At 41.0% G+C, this 16896-nt stretch overlaps 2 protein-coding genes across 6 annotated transcripts; one reads left to right on the top strand and one right to left on the bottom strand.

Annotated features, from left to right (window-relative positions):
• The first annotated feature begins 379 nt into the window (after positions 1-379).
• Positions 380-10404, top strand: LOC308075529 (N-acetyllactosaminide beta-1,3-N-acetylglucosaminyltransferase 2). 4 transcript variants are annotated; one of them, XM_080415463.1, is made up of 2 exons: positions 380-585; positions 8902-10404. In XM_080415463.1, the coding sequence occupies exon 2, from the start codon at positions 8903-8905 to the stop codon at positions 10301-10303; it is 1401 nt and encodes a 466-aa protein (XP_080271589.1). In that variant the 5' UTR covers positions 380-585; position 8902; the 3' UTR covers positions 10304-10404. The 4 variants fall into 4 exon arrangements, with proteins under 4 accessions (XP_080271589.1, XP_080271590.1, XP_080271588.1 ...); XM_080415464.1 differs by having other exon boundaries at positions 8899-10404; XM_080415462.1 differs by lacking the exon at positions 8902-10404 and adding an exon at positions 1522-3850.
• Positions 10405-10953: 549 nt separating this feature from the next.
• eif1ad (eukaryotic translation initiation factor 1A domain containing) lies at positions 10954-16731 on the bottom strand. 2 transcript variants are annotated; one of them, XM_080415466.1, is made up of 5 exons: positions 16470-16605; positions 15276-15447; positions 13184-13292; positions 12054-12162; positions 10954-11918 (listed from the first exon to the last, which is right to left on the bottom strand). In XM_080415466.1, exons 2-5 carry the CDS (start codon positions 15360-15362, stop codon positions 11705-11707), a joined length of 519 nt encoding a protein of 172 aa, XP_080271592.1. In that variant the 5' UTR covers positions 15363-15447; positions 16470-16605; the 3' UTR covers positions 10954-11704. The 2 variants fall into 2 exon arrangements, with proteins under 2 accessions (XP_080271592.1, XP_080271591.1); XM_080415465.1 differs by having other exon boundaries at positions 10955-11918; positions 16587-16731.
• Between the last annotated feature and the right edge of the window lie 165 nt (positions 16732-16896).

The following is a 16896-nucleotide window of genomic DNA, read 5'->3' as shown; positions in this document are numbered from 1 at the left end:
CAGAGGTTGTTGGACACACAGACATTTCTTATACAACTTCTGTCATGCCTTAGTGTTTGGCTAGTGAAAGGTATTGTCATGTTGACTTTATGTAAAATGGTTTCAACATTAATTTTACTTTTATAATGTCCACTACCTGCAATTCTTGAGGAAAACAAATATGGTAGCTTTCAGTAAAGATTTGAAGGATTGTACGTGTAATTCCAGAAATTAATCTCCAGACCACCTGTTGATTGATGAATAACTAGTCGGTGCACTCACTCTCTCTGTTGTCTTAAAGAGGGTGTTTCCCGCATGCACCTGAATGTAACCAGTCTGTCTTCTCCTATGGGAACGACCCTAAACCAAGCTTACTGTAGTCACTCACTTCAGACAGAAACTTCAACTCACTTGCTGTCATCTGTTAACACAACTGATTGTATATAATACCCGGGATTGTCTTTGTTATCTAGTTGACTTCAGAAGAGGATCATTCCAAGTAGAGGAGACAGAGCATTGGAGATGACAGACTGTTAGCACTACCGGTTTTCTTCGTCAAAAGAGGGACATTTTCAGCAAATGAGGTGGCCACCACCTCAAGAAAAGGTAAACAAAGACTTTTTCTTTATATATCATTATGGACTATCCTGTCTCTCAGACTCTCTCCTATTCCTTTTCCATTCAACATTGTCCTCTAATCTTATAATTACTCCTCTTGAGATACTGTGCTTCCCAATGTCACCAGTAGTTTCTTTCATTCATCTGTTAACCTGTGCTACCACAAACAGTACAAACACTGTGCTACTCCTTTAACTCTCTAAGACTATAGCATGTGGTCTGCTTGAGCACTTTGGATCTCTTTTTTGCTTTTTAATAAATGCATACTTGCCATTCTTAACCACTTAAACCCTATGTATATATTCGCTAATTGTTATAACCAGGGGTCTAGGCTCCCTCCCTTTTCCCATCTACACAAAATCTCTTTGCCGTAGAGACAAATAGATTCTGTGGTTAATGGGCTCAATGAGCTTAATGTGCATCATGGTGATTGCACCATTGTGGCTTGGTAAGAAGTACCGTAGACAAGTCACTGACTTTATGTAAACGTAACATACTGTACATCACTGGTTTTCAAAGTGGGGTCCGGGGACTCCCAGTGGTCCTTGTGAGGGTTCCATAGGGTCCCCAGCTAAACTAGTTAATGTAGCATCAATTCAGTTTAATCACTTTAAAGTTTAAACCTATATACACTAGCTGTTTGAAAATAGCCGATCTACAAGCTCACAATGCACCGCGATGTGACACGCTTTGAGCTTGTAGATTGTCTATTTTCAAAGAATCTTGCCAAAATGTGGAATATTTTTTAAACATAATATCAAACCAAATCTTGGATGGGGGTCCCTGGCACAAAATATTTTCAGACTAGGATCCGTGGTCAAATACATAGTAATTTTATATAAATGTAATACATATTTAATTTGCTGGAGTTAACACTCAAGAATAACCAAACTAACCAACTACTTATTCTGTCCCCTCCAGCAGAATGGCAAAGGTCCAATGTCGCTGGTGGAACGTCCTGATCTGTCTGTGCACTCCATGCATTCTTCTGGCCCTGCTATTCGTCTACGTTGGCCTGATGTTGTGTTACGATATGGCAAGCATTACAAGCGCAGCAACACTTAACAGTCAACCCGGTCTGAATAAAAAGACTCACTTCATTGCCCCGGGGACTTACAGAAATGAGGGCTTTGCCCCATTACCTAGCAGATTCTGGGACCCTGAACCACATGGGGGTGCTCTCTGGAATCAACTCCAACTGGTGATTGACCGCTATAACAATCCCATCCTTACTGACAGGAGAACCACAAGGGAACATAAAAGAATGAACAGCAGTTATAATAATTTGATGAGGGCAAGTTTCTCTGCCATTGGAGACTTGAATACCAGCATGAGCGACTTTGCCAAACTGCCAGAGCAGATGAAGGCGTTTGTGAGCTCAATGCACAGAAGGGAGTACCCCAACCTCATCTTGCCAAGCATGCCCTGTGGAGCTGGGCAAGAGGACGAGAAGGAGTCCCCCCTACTTCTCCTGGCCATCAAGTCTGTGGCAATGAACTTTGAGAGACGAAAGGTAATTCGTCAGACATGGGGCCAGGTCGGCTGGATGGCAGGTCAGAGGAAAAATGGAAATGTGGAAGGGGAAGTAGGCAAAAGCGGAGGCTACGTCCGTAGGGTGTTCCTGCTAGCCAAACAGAGCCAGCAAGAGCCGGGTGGGGATTTGTCTGAGGAGTTACTGCAGCTGGAGAGCAGGCACTATGGAGACATCCTACAGTGGGACTTCAAAGATTCCTTCTTCAATCTCACTTTAAAAGATGTGCACTTCTGGGACTGGTTCTCACGGCACTGCAAGCAGGCCCGTTTCGTCTTTAAGGGAGATGATGATGTGTTTGTCAACACCCCGGCCATGATGGACTACCTCCTGGACCAAGAGGAGAAGCTGGGAAAATCCAAAGCCATGAGAGGCTTCATGGTTGGACAGGTCTTAGGTGGAGCCACACCTATCAGAGTGAATAAGTCGAAATACTTTGTCCCAGAAAGCTTCTACAAAGGCTCATACCCTGCGTACCCAGGTGGGGGTGGGGTGGTATACTCGGGCCAGTTGACAAAACTTCTTAACCAGGTATCCAAAACAGTTCACCTGTTCCCCATTGATGATGTCTATGTGGGAATGTGTATGATTAAATTGAAGGGCTACCCCATACACCACCCTGCCTTTCTAACATTTGACTTCCGTAATCAAGAAGAAAAGCAGCCATGCGCCTACCACAAGATCTTGCTGGTTCACAAACGAAGCCCTGACCAAATCATTGAATTGTGGTCAGAGCTCAAAGAAAAACATCCCCAGTGCTGGAATGCAACTCTGAGGAACACAGAACAAAACTTGACAACAAAGACCGTCAAGTTAAAGCGTCCACCAAAAAGATAATCTGATTAGAATCTTCACTGCAATCCTTTTAACAATCTTCAACAACTCAGGTTGTTCATAGGTTACCAACATCTGTATTTGTACTGTATTATTTATATCTGCATACATTTTCTAAAAGGGTGTAATAAAGAGTTAATTTTATATACACTAAACAGTGTACAGTAGTTGTAGAATATTTTAACCTCTCAAAGGAGATGAATGTTTCATCAAACTACCTCTCGTCACTCTCTCTCTCTCTTGAAGTCCACGATCATAACACCAGAGGCAGCTCCACGGATCATGTTCAACCCAGATTTGGCTCAACAAAGGGAATGAACTCGTTCTCATGCTATTCAACAAAAATGTGGAATGCCCTACCAAAAGGAGTAAAGGGGTGTAAAACCCTACTCACTTTCAAAACTGCCCTAAAGATACACCTTCAGGAGGCTGCAATTCGAAAATGGCCCTGTCAAAGTCTTAACCTAACCCCTCCCCCCTCCTCGAACTTTTTATATATTTCTTTGTACATATTTTTTACTTTTCATACCAGTAACCTGTAAGCGGATTGTATGACGTTCTGGATAGTAGTGTGTATATCTGTCTGTCTCTTATATGTCATCATGATTTGTGTGCGTGGGGATCTCATTTTAAACAAGCTTAGTGCTTTATGAGCCTTCCAGTTTAGTAGACCTTGTATTGTGAATTTGTACTTCCATGTACTGTTGTTCTCATGTCTTACTAAATAAAGTACATCAATCAATCAATCTCACACAGAAACAGGAACTGTGTCCTGTATGCTATGTAAACTTTAATTCTTCTCTCGCTGCCAGTGTTTGTCATACAGTTTGTCATACAGTAGGTATTTGTCTGATGACACATCACACGTCTTGCCTCCCCACATGTGATGTGTAGGCACTGAACAAGACATAATGTACCCATTCTTGAGAATTGGGACAAATCATGTCCTACCAAAACATTTCAAATGATTATTTATTAACACAATATTATTTTTTTAAGTTTGTTGAAAATATATTCTTAAAGGATTTATATATATGAATTACATAAGATTTATACAATGTTTTGGTCTGGTTTCTGTTTTTTTACATCTAAACTTGCACTAACCACCCTTGTCTAAGACAAGGTTTCACAACTTCAATTTTTTGTTAAAAGCATAAAAAAAACCTAATCATGTGTATTGATAACATAGGTGTAAGAATGTACTTTTGCCATTTTTTTTTAAATGTGTTTTTTTTTTTAAAGGTTTTTGCCCTTTAAAGTTGTGTCCAAGATCGTTGTCAACTCCGTCAGATTTCTACAAAAACATCATTTAATCAGGCATAAACAGGTTTTAGCTATATTCTAAGGTCCCCTGTCTCAATTCCGGGTTTAAAAAAAGGCGAGAACCTGCAAAAGCTCTGGTAAGCTTTTTATTTTTTGATAAATGCACTAAATAATATTACTATCTGGTGTGTCCCAACCATAATGTCAACTCCGTCAGTCCTTCAAAATAAACAAACAAAAAATAAAAAGATAAAATAAAAAAGTGCAATTCTATTGGCATTAATAGAACCTAAGCCACTTTGAAAAATACATTGTCAACTCACTACGACTGTGCTGTGGAATGCACAGGAAAAAAAACAGAATTTCTTCAACTCCGTCAGACTCGGTCAGATGTCAACTCAGATATGCCAAAAAAAAGAACTGTGGGAGGTTGGCCTAGTCTACATTTGTAATAGTCAACACTTTGATCTTTTAAAATATATTTTCCCCGCATAATTGAATAATATATAAAATAATTAATAAAAATAAAGGTTTTGTCCTGATTCTCAAGAATGGGTGATCTCTGTAACAGGATGAAGGAAAGTATTTCTCCCACTACAATGAGACTCAAGAAAGGTTTTCAAATGACATTTTATCATGTAAGCTATCATATATAGGGGGCCAGTTAACCAGATAACGGATAGATACTGTTGTGAAGATCCATTCAGTTTCACCCTGCAGTGCATTTGGAATAAAACTATTTTGTACCAAGACCTTAATTTCTTCCTGGATATTACTCTTAAATGAAGAGACAAATTAAGAGACTTCTTTTTACAACACCGTGCTTTTTAATTACAACCACCTGTTGATTTGGTTGAGGGGTAGTCATAGCCCTCACAACACAAGTCACAGTCACATATGTATTCCTTTGTAAGCAAATGTGTCGTAATAAAATGAGGAATGTAATTAAGTGATTTGAAAGTTGAAGTCAACATAACAAAGTTCAATGTAATGCAATGGGAGTTAAACCAGAGGCAAAGCACTAGCTGCTATATACTGTTAGCAATCTGAAATTACTGCCTTATTCATTTTCACAGACGCATTTGCAGAGGTAAAATCAACATGCAAATTGTTTAAGTCCCAGTATTACAGAAATTATATTGTCTCAGAATTACTCATGTGGGATTAATTTTGTTCCATCCCTGCAGTTCACTAGCAAGATCTTTGAGTTTTTAAGCCAGTGACTGCTTGAAAATATAAGGTAAAGGTTCATTATCAAGTATGGGAAAAATTTGCAAGGGCAATGGGACACGCATTAGCACATGCCATTTGTGGTTTCCCATGAGAATTGAAGTGGATTCCCTAAATGCAAAATGGCTGCTGCGACTGAGCTGCAATGAGGAGCTTTAACATCAAGTGGAAGCAGAGGACAGCTCAAAATATTCTATCAGCATTGCAGCCGAGTACACTGCCAGATGATTTCAAATAGCTCCCAGTGCCCACTGTCTCAGAGTGTCCGAGAATGCTCCCAACTACGAACTGGTAAACAGGATATGCTGGGACTGAACAAGTAATCTTAAATACATCTAAATTACAATCTTATGAACTATGGCAATTTCCATATGGCAGCGGCTGCAACTAATAGCATCAAAGAGAGAGAGAGATATATGTTGGGGAGAGGGGGGAGGGGGGAATAGTCTATGGGACAAGACACCTACAGTATGTTCTGCAAACCACAGACTATTGTACCACAACGGCTTATGAAACTATCTCATATTTTGAAACTACTTGCAGTTTTTCACTCTATGGCAGGAAACTGATGACAAAAGGATAAAGTAGTAGATACACCTTCAGGAGGCTTCAATTCAAAAATGGCCCCTGTCAAAGTCTTAACCTAACCCACCCCCCCCACCAACCCCCCTTCCCTGAACTTTTCATTTTTGTTCTCTTGTACATATTTTTTACTTTTCATACCAGTAACCTGTAAGCTGATTGTATGACATTCTGTATAGTACTGTGTATATCTGTCTGTCTCTTATATGTCATCATGATTTGTGTGCGTGGGGATCTCATTTTAAACAAGCTTAGTGCAATCAATCAATCGGTAGATGGTAGATAAAAAAATAGTAGAGACATTCTTTTGCTGGGGACCCCCTGAAACCCCGTCAAGGACCCCTGGGGGTCCCACTTTGAGAACCACTGTAGAAGATCATATCAAAAGGAAAGTAGCAAAAATACCTTAAATACCGTAATTTTCGCACTATAAGCCGCACCTGACTATAAGCCGCAGCAGCTAAATTGAATGTTTGGAACATATATAAGCCGCACTGGACTATAAGCCGCGGGTGTAAAATCCATAGATTTAGGAGGTCCCCTAGTGGCCGTTAGCTGTAAAAATCCATAGATAAGCCGCACGTTATATAAGCCGCAGGGTCGAAAAAGTCGCAGTTGGGGAAAAGTCGCGGCTTATAGTCCGAAATTTACGGTAGTCATTACATTTAACAGGGCAAAATAATGCAGGTTTTAGAATGTCTCATATGAAAATATAATGTGGAATACTAATGTGGAATGTCAGACATTTCTTATACAACTTCTGTCATGCCTTAGTGTTTGGCTAGTGAAAGGTATTGTCATGTTGACTTTATGTAAAATGGTTTCAACTTTAATTTTACTTCTATAATGTCCACTACCTACAATTCTTGAGGAAAACAAATATGGTGGCTTTCAGTAAATAATTTAAGGATTGTACGTGCTTGTAATTCCAGAAATGAATGTCCAGGTTACCTGTTGAATGATGAATAACTAGTCGGTGCACTCACTCTCTCGGTTGGGTCAGTGGGTGTTTCCTGTATGCACCGGAATGTAACCAGTCTGTCTCCAATGGAAACGACCCCAAACCAAGCTTGTTGTAGTCACTAACTTCAGACAGAAACTTCAACTCACTGGCTGTCATCTGTTAACACAACTAATTGTACATACTGTAAGGATAATTCTCTGTCTCCTCTACTTGGAATGATCCTCTTCTGAAGACAACAAGATGACAGACTGTTAGCACTACCGGTTGCATTGTTCTTCATCAAAATAGGGAAAATTTCCGAAAAGGTAAACAAAGATTTTTTCAAAGATTTCTATTTCAATGCCGTTTAATGCACACCGATCCAACCATCTTATTTGTGACTGAAAAGTAAGGTCAGCATACCAGATAAATCACATTGTATTTGATGTTTTATCCACACTACTCTAGCAGCTGTTTCTTTATAATCATGGACTATCCTGTCTCTCAGACTCTCCTATTCCTTTTCCATTCAACATTGTCCTCTAATCTTATTGTAAGAGCCATTTGAGCCATTTTGTTTCTAAATTGATGATGTCACCACAGGGCTTGGTCAAGGCCAAGGTTGCCAGGGTTACAGGGTATTTAACCCTGTCTGTAATCAAGGGCAGGTGTTGCTGATAGGAGTCAAACAGTTTTTTGACTGTGTTTAGGAGGGCTGTTGGTTTATCCACCCTACGTTTAACTGTTATATTTAATTGTATTTATTATTTGTAGGCTGGAGTGATTGGCACAAAAGCTATAAGAATAAAAGCATTTATTTATGAACTTTACGTATGGTTTGGACTTCAGTCTTTTTCATCACACGTCGAAACAACCCTAGCTGTCGGCAACCAGTAGTGCCTAAAAGTATAGGACTTTAGACACTACACTTATAATTACTCCTCTTGAGATACTGTGCTTCCCAAAGGCACCAGTAGTTTCTTTAATTCATCTGTTAACCTGTGCTACCACGAACAACAGTACAAACACTGTGCTATTCCTTTGACTCTCTAAGACTATAGCATGTGGTTTGCTTGAGCACTTTGGATCTCTTTTTTGTTTTTTAATAAATGCATAGTTGCCATTCTTAACCACTTGAACCCTAGTATGTATATACTTCGCTGCTCGTTATAACCAGGGGTCTAGGCTCCCTCTTCTTTTCCATCTACACAAAATCTCTTTGCCGTAGAGAAAAATAGATTCTGTGGTTAATGAGGTACATTGAGGTTAATGTGCATCATGGTGATTGCACCATTGTGGCTTGGTAAGAAGTACCGTAGACAAGTCACTGACTTTCTTATGTAAACGTAACATCACTGGTTTTCAAAGTGGGGTCCAGGGACCCCCATGGGTCCTTGTGAGGGTTCCATGGGGTCCCCAGCTAAACTAGTTAATGTAGCATCAAATCAGTTTAACCACTTTAAACCTATATACACTAGCTGTTTGAAAATAGCCGATCTACAAGCACACAATGCACCGCGATGTGACACGCTTTGAGCTTGTAGATCGGCTATTTTCAAAGAATCTTAACAAAATGTGGAATATTTTTAAAACATAAACTCAGGCATGCAAACAGCCCGAGGTGAAAAAAGGTGACAACATGTTGTTTTCTTTCGGGTCAGGTGTCACACAATTGCCCTATTTGGGTTCAAAAAGGTGACTGTAGCTGAAAAGTGACATTTTTGCATGTCTGCAATCTGCATAATATCAACACAAATCTTGTATGGGGGTCCCTGGCACAGAATATTTTCAGACTGGGGTCTGTGGTCAAATACATATTAATTTGGGGGTCCTTGACATGAGAAAGTTTGAGAACCAGTGCTGGAGTTTACACTCAAGAATTACCAAACTAACCAAATACATATTCTGTCCCCTCCAGCAGAATGGCAAAGGTCCAATGTCGCTGGTGGAACCTCCTGATCTGTCTGTGCACTCCATGCTTTCTTCTGAGCCTGCTATTCGTCTACGTTGGCCTGATGTTGTGTTACAATATGGCAAGCATTACAAACGCAACAACACTTAACAGTCAACCCGGTCTGAATAAAAAACCCCACTTCATTGCCCCGGGGACTTACAGAAATGAGGGCTTTGCCCCATTACCTAGCAGATTCTGGGACCATGAACCACATGGGGGTGCTCTCTGGAATCAACTCCAACTGGTGATTGACCGCTATAACAATCCCATCCTTACTGACAGGAGAACCACAAGGGAACATAAAAGAATCAACAGCAGTTATACAAATCTGATGAGGGCAAGTTTTTCTGCCATTGGAGACTTGAAAACCAGCATGAGCGACTTTGGCAAACTGCCAGAGCAGATGAAGGCGTTTGTGAGCTCAATGCATAGAAGGGAGTACCCCAACCTCATCTTGCCAAGCATGCCCTGTGGAGCTGGGCAAGAGGACGAGAAGGAGTCCCCCCTGCTTCTCCTGGCCATCAAGTCTGTGGCAATAAACTTTGGGAGACGACAGGTCATTCGTCAGACATGGGGCCAGGTCGGCTGGATGGCAGGTCAGAGGAAAAATGGAAATGTGGAAGGGGAAGTAGGCAAAAGTGGAGGCTACGTCCGTAGGGTGTTCCTGCTAGCCAAACAGAGCCAGCAAGAGCCGGGTGGGGATTTGTTTGAGGAGTTACTGCAGCTGGAGAGCAGGCACTATGGAGACATCCTACAGTGGGACTTCAAAGATTCCTTCTTCAATCTCACTTTAAAAGATGTGCACTTCTGGGACTGGTTCTCACGGCACTGCAAGCAGGCCCGCTTCGTCTTTAAGGGAGATGATGACGTGTTTGTCAACACCCCGGCCATGATGGACTACCTCCTGGACCAAGAGGAGAAGCTGGGAAAATCCACAGCCATGAGAGGCTTCATGGTTGGACAGGTTTTAGGTGGATTCACAGCTATCAGAGTGGAAAAGTCAAAATACTTTGTCCCAGAAAGCTTCTACAAAGGCTTATACCCTGCGTACCCAGGTGGGGGTGGGGTGGTATACTCAGGCCAGTTGACAAAACTTCTTAACCAAGTATCCAAAACGGTTCACCTGTTCCCCATTGATGATGTCTATGTGGGAATGTGTATGATTAAATTGAAGGCCTCCCCCATACACCACCCTGCCTTTCTGACATTTGACTTCTATAATCAAGAAGAAAAGCAGCCATGCGCCTACCACAAGATCTTGCTGGTTCACAAACGAAGCCCTGACCAAATCATTGAATTGTGGTCAGAGCTCAAAGAAAAACATCCGCAGTGCTGGAACGTAACTCTGAGGACACAGAACAAAACATAACAACGACCGTCATGTTAAAGCGCCCGCCAAAAAGAGAATCTGACTACATATAAATCTTCACTGCAATCCTTTTAACAATCTATCAACTCAAAAAGAAAATCAATATCTAATTTCGTCCTTACTGTAGTCCATAGATTTAGTAATCTTTACAAATTTGTTTTATTGTCTTTTTCCTCTTGTGTTTTTATTTCTTTATTGCACCGCTGCTCCCCTTGCAAACTTGTATTATTTTGTATTGTATTATTTAACTTTTAATCCTTGTTATCTAATGACCTCTTCCATGAAGGAAAGGATTCCAAATAAGCCGGCCGGCTTCTTCCTTTCCTTGCACAACAACTTGTTTTCTTTGATAAGTATGGTTTCTATATACACATTTTTACAACAATGTGCTAAATAAACTAAACTAAATCAGTCTCGCCTCCCAACATGTGTGTAGGCACTGAACAAGACTTGTTATCACTACATATCACTGTAGACCAATGTAACAGGATGAAGGGAAATATTTCTCACACTACAATGAGACTCAAGAAATGTTTTCAATTGACATTTTAACATGTAAGCTATATAGGGGGATTCAAGCCAGTTAACAAGATGACGGATAGATACTGTTGTGCAGATCCACCCAGTTTCACCCTGCAGTGCATTTGGAATAAAACTTTTGTACCAAGACCTTAATTTCTTCCTGGATATTACCCTTAAATTAAGAGACAAATTAAGAGACTTCTTTTTACAACACTGTGCTTTTTAATTACAACCACCTGTTGATTTGGTTGAGGGTCATAGCCCTCACAACACAAGTCACAGATGTATTCCTTTGTAAACAAATGTGGAATGTACTTAAGTGATTTGAAAGTCAACATCACAAAGTTCAATGTAATGCAATGGGAGTTAAACCCGAGGCAAAGCACTAGCTGCTATATACTGTAAGCTATCTGAAATGACGACCTTATTCATTTTCACAGACACATTTGCAGAGGTAAAATCAACATGCAAATTGTTTAATTTAAGTCTCAGTATTACAGAAATTATATTGTCTCAGAATTACTCATGTGGGATTCCTTTTGTTCCATCCCTGCAGTTCACTAGCAAGATCTTTGAGATTGCTCGTTTTTAAGGCAGTGACTGCTTGAAAACAAGGTAAAGGTGCATTATCAAGTATGGGAAAAATTCACAAGGGCAATGGGACACGCATTACCACATGCCATTTGTGGTTTCCCATTAGAATTGAAGAGGATTCCCTGTATGGCTGCTGCGACTGAGCTGCAATGAGGAGCTTTTACATCAAGTGGAAGCAGAGGACAGCTCAAAATCTTCTATCAGCATTGCAGCCGAGTACACTGCCAGATGATTTCAAATAGCTCCCAGTGCCCACTGTCTCAGAGTGTCCGAGAATGCTCCCTACTAGGAACTGATCTCTGTCCTTTCTTTGTCATCCTCCTCCTCTTCTTCATCATCACTCTCACTGTAGTGGTTGTTAGGGTGATTAGTGTTGACAAATAAGTCACTCTCATCATCTTCAGAGTCACTATTTTCCTCCTCATCCCGCACCACTTCCTTTCCCTGCTGTCCGTCTGTCTTCTCCTGAGACACCGGCTCTTCTGTAAAACCCTCCGGCCTAAAGGAAGGCAATCAAAAAGAAAACATATCATGACCTACCGGTTAACATCATGCCAAAACACATTCGATTGGGGGAAATTATTGTCTGTGTGTTTGCTTATCTGTGCTTATATGCACGTACAAACACACTCACCAGAGCTGTCGTTTTTGCAGGTGCTGAATGTTGTCTCTGTAGAGAATAAAACTGATCTCTGCCTTCACCTTCTCTCCCTCCTCAATGGGGTCCACAATCACATAGTCACCTTGGGGGATAGAGAGAGCCCAGGCAATTTGTACATATACAACTGTAAACAGGATATGCTGGGACTGAACAAGTAATCTTAAATACATCTAAATTACAATATTATGAACTATAGCAATTTCCATGTGGCAGCAACTGCAACTAATAGCACCAAAATGGGGGGGGGGGGGGGGGTTGGAATAATTTGGGCCCATGAATCAAGTATCAAAACTGTGTTATGCTTTGTATTCCAAAGAATAACAGTATTAGGGATCTGCATGACTGACTAAAATCAGTCGAATATTCTACTGCTTAATAACGGTGATTCAATCACACCCACCTCCCTGATTTATTCTATTTATATCAAATGACGAAAATTAAGCCATTCACCATCCTAGGTTACAATAACATTATTGCATATTTTTTAAATGATCGTTTTTTTTCTCGATTATTCGGACCCATCCCAACACAGTATGCAGTGAAGACAAAACTCCGAGACAGGAGCTTTCAAATAAAATCAACGCCAAAATAATCATTCCCCGCCAAGGTTTCTTTTTGAAAGGTGTCTGAGGAATATAGGCAGCGTCTCTTCCATTGACAGCGTGAGGCAGAAAAGTCCAGTCTGATTGTATTAAACTACAATACTCACCAATATTTCACCTCTACAGACACCTTTTTGTCTCTGTAAAGACTTGGTTTCACAAAAATGCACCGTTGTCGTTACAAGCAACTTTCTGTCAAACTCTGTGAAGCTAACTGTTTTTCTTCTTCTGCAGTGTTTTACACCTGTGTATTGAGTGTGGGAGCAAAGTTGTTTTGGGGAGCACTCGTTTTAAATCACTCATCGTCCTGTGAACCACCTGTTTTGAGTGGTACACAAGTGCTAAGCGGTCGAGCGTAAAATAGGGCCGTCTAAGTTAAATATTTCTAAGTTACACAAGTTAGATTATCTGATAAACCAACTCTTTATGAGCACTCCCTAATGAGATTCCACTGCTAAAAAGATCCCTGTGAAAAAAGTACAGTGTCACTATATCATTTACCTCTCTTTATCCAGAGGTTCTTCCGGAACTTGGTGGGCATGCTCACCAGAAAGGCCTCGCCCTGTGCAGTGACAGCCTCATGCAGGTTGTTGCCACGGCTACCGATAACCTGTAAGGGCACCAAGTGAAACAAATAAGACCAAAGGACAGGGAAGAAGGTACTCGTTTGGAGAGTGCATAAAATACTGTAGCACAATAAAAAATGGTACGTGTTGCAAAATGTACATTGCTTCCTTGTTTTGTGTAGCTTGACTGACTAAAGCTACAATCTGCAAAATATTTGAATGAATAAAATGTTACCCAATCTGTATGGTAATTTTGGTAAAGTAAGTTAATCTGCAGTAGTTGGAGGTGGTCTCCCTGTTCTTTCATTGATAAATGTAGACCCTGGTGTTTAGTAGGACATTTACTTGTTGACAAGTAGTACTGGCTGACGCTCCCTAGCCCTAGAATGGCTGTGATATGTACATTTCATGTATTCCATATACTCAGCCATGGATAACTCCCATGCCCTCCTGTGTTGGGGGAGTCATCACGCGGCATTACAAGTTGTGTGTGCGTGTGTACTCACCTAATAATTAATTGCTGCAACTTGGGGTCAGCTATTGTCATCTAGTTTCATATCCATTTGCAAATTCTGGCAGAAAACGTATGTTTACTAAAATATCTCCACTTTTCCACAAGCTTTACACGGACCACATTCTCTCCACTTTCCCTCGTGAGCACAAACGGTATGGGGCACACAATCGACAGGTGTCATCAATTATCCCGCATCAACCACAACTCACCTGTCAGTTGTCTTGCCCCATACCGAATGCATACCTGCAAACACTCCTGAATTTAGCAGGAGACTCCAGACTTTTTACCCTGTATCCTGCTGTGCATCTGAATTGTAATCCTCCTGAAAATATCCTTTATTTTGGACCACTCACCCAAGAGGTAAGGGGTAAAAGTGAGCATGCCCATGGGTGTTACACACCCCACTGATATGCAGCTAGGGCCATAATGTTAATACTAAGTCAGTGAATACTAAGTTAAAACCAAGTCAGCCCCCCCCCCACCCACCAGAAAATCTCCTTATTTCTCACAGTCTATGTTGGCAGCAATGGCAGGTATGCGTATGTGCTCACTAGAGGAAGTGGAGAGAATGTGGTCCATGTGAAACTCATGGAAAAGTGTAGCCCCGTTTGGAACCTCACCCTCCACGATTGCTCCGAGTTAAGGTCCTGCTTCGTAGGGTGCCGGCAGAGTGTGACAGCGGCAAACGGTGGCCAACAGTACCGACTTGTTACCCTTTTCTGCACATCGTATCCAAAAAGTAAAGGTAGTCCTCCCTGCTCTCAGATGTTTGCAATTTTCGCAGAAGCAACGGGTTGAAACAAGCATTTAAAATCGCTTTTTTAGTCAGCCTGTGCCAGGCAGTTGTTAGCAGTCTGCAGAGCATGCCACACTAACATTTCGCTGCTTAATCCTGTATGAGTGAGTGACAAATAAACCCTCTTGAATCACGAGGTACAGGGAGCAGGTGATGTGACTCAGATCATCACAAATCTGTTGACTACCTGGTTGAGCCACCAGGATTATCTGATAAACCAACCCTTTATGAGCACTCCCTAATGAGAACATTCCACTGCTAAAAAGATCCCTGTGTAAAAAGTACAGTGTCACTATATAATTAACCTCTTTATCCAGAGGTTCTTTGGGAACTTCCGAAACGGGAGCAGTACTGACACCTGCCGTCGGGGTGTCCACTCGGGTTGAATGGGAAAACATGGCACAGGCTGACTAAATAAGCGATTCAAACGCTTGTTTCAACCCGTTGCTTAAATGTTATTTTCTGCCAGAATTTCAAACATCTGAGAGCAGGGAGGACTACCTTTACTTTTCGGATACGATGGGCGGAAAAAGGTAAAAATCAGTACCTTTCATCTGTGTCACGTTCTGCCGGCACCCTACAAAGCAGAACCTCATCTCAGAGCTATATAGCCGAGGGAGAGGTTCCGAGCTAGGAAAAGTGGAGACATTTTACTAAACTACAGACTACTTTGCTGTAATTTTATGTTTTCTAGAATAAAGTGCAATGACAACCAACCTTCACTATCTGTTGATTTCCTGTAGGAATGACAAAGTCCCCCAGGAGGTCCTGGACAACATGTTTGCGTTTTGTGGCCTGTGACATTATTGAGGCTGAGCTTCAGTTCTCTAGACCAGCTGTGGAAGAGGTGTGTGTCTGTGATGCTTGGAGCTTCCGTTTTATTAGCCAGCTGAAAAGAAAGAGAGTGTGTTGGCGATGCTTGTTGGAGAAATCTAGATGGCATCCAAAACGGTAACTAAGCTAAAAGGCCAAGAAATTAGCTTTTAAAGAGTTGGCAGATACTGCTATTGACCAATACTGTATGTTTAAAGGCAAGGTAAAAGATTATTATTTTTATTTTAATGAAGTGTTAAATAGCTCTATATTCTGATCTTATCTCAATCATTGCTATATAGAACGAGCATACCATTCAAAGTAATATGGCAACCGAATGGATACAGGATAGGTGGGCACTAGGGACATCTGGTATACATGATGTGCACAGTACATCCTTATCAGACTTAACTTTATCCTTCAACTTCTTGTTTATGCCCCAAAATGACTGGATAAACAGGTTTTGTAGCAATTGTAGAATATTGGACCTTAATTGTCAAATGTTTAAGCATGTTCTCCTGATCATGGCTCTGGTTCTAATCATGTCAATCGTGTCTAACCAATTTAACATTTTGGACAAAATAGCCCATTTTACATCGAGGTGCCCAGATGTCCCTAGTGCCCACCTTTCCTGTTCAGTAACAGGGGTCTCTCTGTCTCTCCAGCTCTTAAGTAAAGAGAAAATGCCTTTCAATCAGGACGGTGGACAGAGAACTCATACAGGATGCAGCCAGGATAAACAAGTGAAATTGGAAGTGATGACACAAAGAAATCGGTCCCCCTGTTGAAGACCCCTGCTCTATAGCAATGATTACTATCAGAATATAGATCTAACGTTTTAACAAAAAACTTCGTAATGGGTCTAGTTTTAACCAACAAATATCACGACCTTAACTGAAGACATGCTGAAGCAACACGCTCACCAAGTCACGTGAAGGTGTTTAATTTAACAGTTAGCAACAACTAATCTAATACACGTTCGGCAAGGTAACTACACAACCCAAACCTCTACCAAAGTGGTCTTGCCCTTTAAAGGCTTTAATGCATACAAATAGTTTAAAATGTCATAATACGCAGAATAGAAAAGAACGTTCCTACCTTTTTAGCTAACCTGGACAGTCTGGACAGATGCTACTGCTAGCCTAGCTGACCAAACAACCAACCCAAAACGTGATGATAATAATACACGAGAACTCTGAAAAGTTACATAAATACCTTGATGGATAGAAAGGGGGTTAATATGTCACTTTTGATGACAGTAGCCTGACAATAGGTGTGTATATGACCTCAGGATAAGAAGAAATACGCTTAGGATGGAGATTTGTTGTCCGTAAACACGTACTAGACCTCATGTGCTCCCAAGGCAGTGTTGCCAAATTCTGCGAGAGAAACAAGCCACCAGGTCTAGGAAAACAAGTCCAAAAGAAGCAACTAGGCCACATGAGCACTTTGCTATTTCCAAAACTCTCGCAATAAAATGTGGACTATTTGGAATATTTTTTTTTGAAACATTCCAACAATACAA

This window comes from Gymnoscopelus braueri (genome assembly GCF_963280865.1).
Source record: "Gymnoscopelus braueri genome assembly, chromosome: 20".
NCBI lineage: Eukaryota > Metazoa > Chordata > Actinopteri > Myctophiformes > Myctophidae > Gymnoscopelus > Gymnoscopelus braueri.
Note: the sequence above shows the minus strand (reverse complement) of the source record. Positions and strands in the feature narration are given on the sequence as shown.